This window comes from Pediculus humanus, genomic scaffold (assembly GCF_000006295.1).
Source record: "Pediculus humanus corporis 1103172108200 genomic scaffold, whole genome shotgun sequence".
NCBI lineage: Eukaryota > Metazoa > Arthropoda > Insecta > Psocodea > Pediculidae > Pediculus > Pediculus humanus.
Window position 1 is genome coordinate 5594 of NW_002987770.1, and position 7962 is coordinate 13555.

Consider the following 7962-nt stretch of genomic DNA (forward strand, 5'->3'; position numbering starts at 1 on the left):
TTTTTTTTTTTTGTGTCAAACTCACGTGTTTGACTTTGAAATAAATAAAACGTGATATTAAAACCAAAAGTGTGTGAGTACTTTTTTTATTTTTTTTTTGCACTCACCAAGGTTAAAATACCAGTTGTGTCGCCGTATTATTTTTTTTTAATATTTATTTCAAATGTTTTAATAAAAAATTTGCATTCGACTGGTATTAATAATGTCTAATGGCAAGGACAAATACCAATATTATTTTATTTAAAACTCAGGTGGTAGCCGTTTAAAATAAATAAATTATTTATTAAAAAAGTAAATTTCAAACCGTAATAAATGATAATATTGATATTAAAGGAAGGTATATATATTTCCCTCGAGCAAATTTTTTTTTTTTTTATAACAAAAACCTCTCTACGAATTATTATTATTATTATTATTATTAATTCGAATCCCCTTGTATTATTATTATGTAATCGTGCTAAGTTTTTTTTTTTTAAATTTTCTTCCGCCTTTTTACAAAGAGTTTAAAAAAAAAAAAAAAAAAGATTATTCACATTTAATAATAATAAGTCTCACGCTAAACGGAGATTCCCCTTCCCTTCCCCCCCCCATTCCCCCCACACCCCCCTCCACCCGACCTTGTTTTCATAAACGTTCAGGAAGTCTATCTAGATAAAAAAATTTTTTTAATGTTATTAAACCCCCCTCCCCACTCTCTTAGGGGGCTCGAGGAATTCTTTTTTTTTACAATAAAATTCTTCAACAATTAATTTTATAAATAAATATTATTATTATTATTATTTTATTAAAATGGCTGGTCAAACTTCATTAAATTCAAATTATATTCCAAGAAGTAAAAAAATTTTTTTTTGTTTAATAAAATTATTAAAATATTATTAATTAATATCACACCCAGAATAATAATAATAATAATAATAATAATAATAATAATAATAATAATAATAATTAATATTTTTTTATGGTAAATTTCGGGTGTTCGACAGACAATAACTAGAAAAAAAAAAAAAAACAAGTTTTTAGGGTTTCACTCTTTCCAAGGATAAAAATTAAAATGGCTGACATATTTAATCAATTTTTTTTTTTTAAATATAGAACGGAGAATATGAAAATACTTTTATTGTAAGCCATTTAAGGAAGAATAATAAGTTATAAAAAAAATTTATGCTGCATTACCAAGACAAATTATCCGGTTATTAAAAAAGGCTTAATATTTAAATTATGACAGTAGTAATAATAATAATAATAATTTATTATTTAAAAGTATCCAACAAGAATTTAATCATTTTATTTATTTATTTTATACTTGATAAAAAGTATAGACTTTAAAAACTTATAATAATAATCATTTTTTTTAAAAAATTGAGCAATGAAAGTATAAAAGAGGGCAATGAGAAGGTAAAGTCACGAGGGTCAATACCAAAAATTAAGCTCCTTCCACCATCCAAATCAAAAAAAAAAAAAAAAAAGAAAAAAAAAGAAAAAAACCTTGGCAATTTAAATCTCGAATATTTCTAAGATTTGAAACAATGGACAACTTTTGAGAGGCCTTCGAAAACGTGAATGCCTCACGAGTTCCTGTTTTAGGGCACCGTAGGCTTCGAATACGGCCTTAACCACCGATCAAAAATACATTTGAGTTACTTTTTCAATTTATTAGAACAATATTAATAAAATTTCAACTCGAAAAAAAAATAGGAGAGGGGATATTTCGATATATACAATGACTTGCCTCTTATTATTATATATTATTAATGACCTTTTATGCTTTATTTAATACGAATAGGTAGAAATTTAGACGTTATGCAACTTGCTTACAATAACCATTATTGTAATTTTAATATAATTGTTCTTAAAAATATATATACTTTACTTTACTCTACTCCTCTACCCCGATGAAATGTCTTTCTCTTTCGGAAACCGATGGTACCGTTCCAGGTTTTGAATGCTTCCTACGATTATCCTCCCTTTAAATAGAATAAAAAAAAATTTTTAATTCACAGTATGCCTTAATAACAAAACATAAAAAGATTTTTACATCATTAAAATCAATGGAGGAAAACCTGATAAAATAAAAAAAAGGATACCACCTGGGATTTTAACTTACTTTCTTAAAATCTTTTCGTTGGCCATTTTCAATTGTCGTCTAGCATTATAAATATATTTGGGAACGTGACGGTGACGTTTAATTCTAGAAATCTGCGGGTGAGCGGCATATTTAGCTTTAAGTGCTTCGTTATAATTTAATGCTAATTTTTCTCTGGGCCTTAATATTCCCAGTTTTTCCGATGCTCGCGCTTTCCATATTCTTATATTCATTTCATCCGAACCGGATATTATATACTTGTCATCTAATGTCCATTGTACCGTTGATAACCTTTGCATTCTTTTAGTGTGATAAATTTCTCTAGATGAACTCTATTAACAGACAAATCAATAAAAATTATTACATCCTGACAGAGTTAAAAAAGAAAAAAAAAAGTTTTTGAAAATGATTGAATATTACCTTATTAACATTAAATATTCTAATCGATTTATCATATCCTCCACTGACAAATTCTTTACCAGTAGGAGAATAGTCGACAAACATTACAGCAGATACATGATCCTTATGAACATGAATAGGAGTCGAATATTGTCTGATGTCAAAAGTGTACAGACTAAAAAATTAAAAATTAAAATTATAATTTAAAATTATTTCAACAATTTTTCCACTTTAATCATGTACTTACTTGTAATCTTCAGATGCTCCTGTAAAAACAAATGCTTCCATAGGATTCCAGCAAATTTTATTAATTCTGAGTTTCATTTTGATTTTTCGAACAGGGCCTGTCGCTCTGGAGTCGTAAAGTATGACGCTTCTATCACTGGCACAAGTGGCTGTAAAGAAATAATAAATTAGATTAATCAGTTTTTACACAGATGTGCAACACAAAATTTTTGTACATTTAATATTATTTAAATACCTAATAGATATGATTCTATTGGATTGTATGAAACATCATGTAAACTGTCTACACCCCATTTAAATGTTTGAATCGGCTCACTTCTTGTTTCTTCCCAAATTTGACAAATTTCTCCGCATGTGGCGTAGAGAGGTTCAGTTTGATGGTGACTGATTGCATTTAACACAGACTAAAATATTTTTAAGCAAATTAATTCCTTTTTTTTTTTGTGATCAACATTTAAACCTGATTGATTATATTTCTTATACATTATAATTTTATTTTTAATTTGAAAAGAATTGTCAAACAAACCATACCTTAGAAACCATTGTGTCTGTAGGTTCAATAAAATTTTCATTTGAAATTTCTGTTTCCCATATTTTAATATTTTTATCTCCAATCGTTATAAAATGTTCTCCATCCGGCAAAAATGTACAACCCCTAATACAACTATCATGGGCTTGAATGGTTTGTAAACATTTTTTAGAACTTAAATCCCATAATTTTACCTAAAATGCACAAATAACATCCATGTTTTAAATAACAATCTTATTTACTTTACCATCTTATCGATAAGTACACTTACTTCGCCATCATATGCTCCACTTAAAATGTAAGAAAGTTTTTTTGGGTGTTTCGAAATGCAAGTAACTCCTTCTTTGTGCCCATCTAAATTACCGACAAATGGCTTAGCAAATACTTTTTCAAGTTTTACAGCATTTAAAGCTTTCACATATTCTCTTTGAACTTCAAAAGGATGTAAACTGGGATCAAAATTTCTTGGTACTACAATTAAAAATTTACAATAATATTAAATGAATGGATTCATTCTAAATATCGCTTTTGAATTGGTTTTTTAAAAAAAAATTTTTTTTGTATAAATACACTGCTGATTATGTATATTACATTTCCTGTATATTAATATATGTATTCAAGTAATAAATGGATAATAAAGCATTAAAATTTTTAATTTCTTTAATAAAAAAAGCGTTTTTTTTACCTTCAACTTCTCAATTGGAAAAATTTGAGGTTAAGAGTGATTTTTAACACATTTTACATTTTTACTTTTTCTTATATAATTTTTAATAAAAAATGCTTTAAAAAATTATTTTAAAGTATGTCTTCTTAAGAACAATTTATATTAAAACTAACAACCTTTCATTAGGAAAAAAATAAAGTTAATATTTTGTATACTTGTATGAACCATCATGTGAGCATACTGTTTTCTAATTGTTTTTTAAATTAAATTATTCAAAAGATTATTGTGATAGTTTTGCTATACCTTTATGAATATCTTTTATAGTTTCCCTCAGATAAACATCTGGGTTCCTTGTTAACATTTTAACCTTCATTTTTCACATAAAATTGTTTACTCTTCATTTAAACAGAAAGAAACGTTTAAATTACTTGGTACGTGCAACAAGACTAACTCGAAATAATGGCGGCGGTTAATTTTGTACAATACTTGGTACTATGTTGAATATATTTAATAAATTAAATTTAAGAAATAATGGCTGTAACGGTTACAAATGTTTAATAAAAAAAATTTGCGAATCTACGGATAATATTCAACAATTTTGCTTTGATAGCAATGAAGGTAAACATGTTTTTTTTTTGAATATAGTATTTATTTTTATTAACCCTATCTCGTACTTTTTTTTTTTTTTAGAGATTTTGGAAAATTTTATAAATAATATATATTTAATTAGTATAAATTTACCGTCTAGGAAAAATCGTTTAACTGCAAGTGCATTAGAAAAACTTGATCACTGCTTAAAAAACTTTGATACGAAAAATAATTTATCGGTAGCTGTTTTGCACGGATGTGGCGGGAATTTTTGTACTGGAATTGAATCTAGTCAAGAAGCTAATGAAAATGGTTTACAGTTAATAAAGGTAAAGTTTTATCATTGGGTAACTTTGTAATTGTGACAATGATTAATTTATTGATAAAGTACTTAAATCTTTCTCTTAATTTCATTCCTTGACATTACATTTTTTAGACATTAAATAATTTAAAAAAGCCAATAATTGGATCACTTCATGGTAACATTAAAGAATTCGGTTTTCAACTTGCAGTTATGTGTGATTTAACTGCAATAGATGAAACTGCATTTATAGGAATTGGAAGTAATCGAAATAGGCATGTTATGCCAGATATTATTTATAGAAAACTTTGTTCTTCCATTGGGCTTACCAGAGCAATGGAGATTACATTGCCGAATTTCACATTAAATGCAAAAGATGCTTGTCAAATCGGTTTGGTCACTAAAATTTCTGAATGTGGTACTGGTAGGAATATTTTTTTATCCTTTAATTATTTTCACATTTTTTACTGAACAATTTTTATGTGTTATGTATATATATATTATCTTAAATCAATTTTAAATTTTAATTATATAAAAAAAATTTATTTCTTGTACATTTCAGCTTTTGGACAAGGAATTGTATGGGCTCAAAGTATTGCTCTAGCACCAATGGAATTAATGATTAAAGAAAAAGCAAATCTATTACATCATTTAAAAAGTTAAAAAAAAACTATTTATAATTATATGTTTAATATTATTAATAAAGTCACATAATATCTACAATTAATAGAAAATTTCAGTTATTTGTTAAAATAATAAGTAAACTTACGATAGAAATACCAACATTTGAAAATTATAATTTTTTTAGGGGGAAAAAAAACTTTTAGGTACTTTTTTTTTTTGTTGCTGTTGGTAATATAAATAATGAAGAGTAACGAACGTCTTATCTTTTTTCTTTTAATGACTTATCAGGTTTACATAATAAATATATTGTAGTCAAATTTTTACTTATGTTATGAAGTACTAACACACCTCTTTAGTCAAAATTATTTTATTTTTTTTACGCATAGTAATGGTAATAAAAGTTATAACATAAAAAAATTACTGTTCTTTTCTTTTAACGTTGTTGATTTCAAATGATATTTCATCATTATCAAAATTTTTAATTGATTTATCTTGTAAATTATCATCTCCTGTTCTCTTTAAAAATCTTTTCTAAAAAAAAAAAAAAAAAAACTTTTTATATTAGTTATGATAAATCAGTGAAATTTAAAAAATTATTATCTTTTAACGGTTTTTTTTTTGAGATTCATCGTTACCGTTCGCGTTAATGATGATGATGATATTTTTAATATACGAAATATATCTTTTTATCTTAAAATATAAACTTCCGGTTTTAAAATGTTTATCAACTCACCCTTTCTTTAGCTATGTATGCTTGAGCGTAAAAGTTTCCAAAAAGAACAATAAATGAAATCATGTAAATAACCAATACGTATTGCATCCATAATGGAAATTCACATCCCGAACGGATTCCATTAATCCCGAGAATCAATGCTGTTGTAAACTGAATCTAAAAATGGAAAAGAAAATTTTTCTGTTGTAATGAAACTTTTTTATAAGTTGATGCAAAAGAAATTTAAAAACTTACCAATTGCAATATGGTTAAATATTTTTTCCACCATAAAAATTTTGATACTCCAGGACCCAAAGCTGATATACCGTAATAAGTATACATTAGAACGTGTATGCAACTGTTGACCATGGCCGGTAGAAATGCTGGAAATGGTAAAAAATTTTAATACGATCAAGTATTAAAAAAAAATTTATTAAGTAAAAATCCCTTACTCGAACCGCTGGGTACCCATTTGATACCGATCCACCATAGTGAAAACATTGTCGAATGATGATACACGTGTAAAAAAGTCAACTGTTTTTCTTTTTTTCTTAAAATGAAAAAAAACGTGTCGCAAAATTCTAATAATTTAGAAAAATAATACCACCAAACGGCATTTGCAATCTGTGCAAACAAAATCAATATAATCGTATAAAAATTTTTTTCCCATCGGATTTTCTTTTAAAAAAAAAAAAAAAATACTCACCCTCAATTCTTCTGTATGATTTATATATGTGAGGGGTTGACACACGTAGCTGTATCTTAATCTCGTACTCGCAATAAATAATTCGACAGCAATGTAACCGTTTAATAAAGCCATAAATAAATTATACGGCATTAGCAGCCATGTTAATTTTAACGGTTTTTTATTTTTCATTATTTTAGGACCTGCCCAAACGATCGATAAATAAATTAATGTGTATACCAATGTCGGTACGGGTGAATCAACTAATGGCCATCCTTTGCTACGTTTGTCTGTAATTAAAATAATTTATTTATCACGATGATAATAATGATGATACATAAAAATTATTAAATTTTATTATTAAAATTACCTGCCAGTGACATGGTCCAAAGATAATAACCATAAGCATCCGACAAAATTGCTTGTGTTGAATTTATTATTTTCATTTTTAATTTGATTTTTTTTAAAATTATTATTATTATTATTAAACCTAAATTTAAATATATATATATAAATAATTATTAACAATAAAAGAATGTTTATTTATTTATTTATTTATTTATTATTATCATTATTAAAATAAAAAATAAAAAAAATCAACTTTTATTAAAAACCTTTTTTTTATTATTTTTAATCAAATAAAAATTATTATTATTATTATTATTAGTAATTATTTAATTAAATTAAATTAAAATTTATTGTTTTGACGTTGCCGCGTTTTATAAAATTAATTAATTAAATTAAAATTATTTTATTAATTTCCGGTTATTTAATATTTTTATTATTATTAATAAATAAATAAATTTAAAATAAAAAAAATATTTACCTTATTATATAAGAATATTAATTAAATTTCACTTTAAATTTTTTTTTTTTTTTTTTTTTTTATAAATTAAAAAATTAAATAAAAAAAAAACATAATGATAATAATAATAATAATAAAACAAAACAATACAATAATTTTTTTAAAAATATTTTTTACACCTTCAAACAACCAAACAATTTGACATCACTTTTTTTTTTTGTTTTTCTTGCATCAACAAATTTGAATGAGTGAATGACAAAATAAAAATAAAAACCTGATGTTTTCAGGTATTCCGAATCGAAATACGTTTTCCCTACTACCACTAC

At 25.1% G+C, this 7962-nt stretch overlaps 3 protein-coding genes across 3 annotated transcripts; 1 reads left to right on the top strand and 2 right to left on the bottom strand.

Annotated features, from left to right (window-relative positions):
* Positions 1-1876: 1876 nt before the first annotated feature.
* Phum_PHUM432410 (pre-mRNA-splicing factor PRP17, putative) lies at positions 1877-4297 on the bottom strand (the record flags this gene model as incomplete). The annotated part of the gene is made up of 8 exons (XM_002429364.1): positions 4225-4297; positions 3529-3728; positions 3260-3451; positions 2964-3132; positions 2730-2877; positions 2504-2636; positions 2105-2415; positions 1877-1964 (listed from the first exon to the last, which is right to left on the bottom strand). The coding sequence occupies exons 1-8, from the start codon at positions 4292-4294 to the stop codon at positions 1877-1879; spliced, it is 1311 nt and encodes a 436-aa protein (XP_002429409.1). The 5' UTR covers positions 4295-4297.
* A 118-nt stretch (positions 4298-4415) lies between these two features.
* Phum_PHUM432420 (uncharacterized protein) lies at positions 4416-5281 on the top strand (the record flags this gene model as incomplete). The annotated part of the gene is made up of 3 exons (XM_002429365.1): positions 4416-4539; positions 4612-4838; positions 4946-5281. 3 exons carry the CDS (start codon positions 4416-4418, stop codon positions 5279-5281), a joined length of 687 nt encoding a protein of 228 aa, XP_002429410.1.
* An 877-nt stretch (positions 5282-6158) lies between these two features.
* Positions 6159-7277, bottom strand: Phum_PHUM432430 (elongation of very long chain fatty acids protein, putative; the record flags this gene model as incomplete). The annotated part of the gene is made up of 5 exons (XM_002429366.1): positions 6159-6323; positions 6402-6529; positions 6599-6770; positions 6853-7121; positions 7202-7277. 5 exons carry the CDS (start codon positions 7275-7277, stop codon positions 6159-6161), a joined length of 810 nt encoding a protein of 269 aa, XP_002429411.1.
* Between the last annotated feature and the right edge of the window lie 685 nt (positions 7278-7962).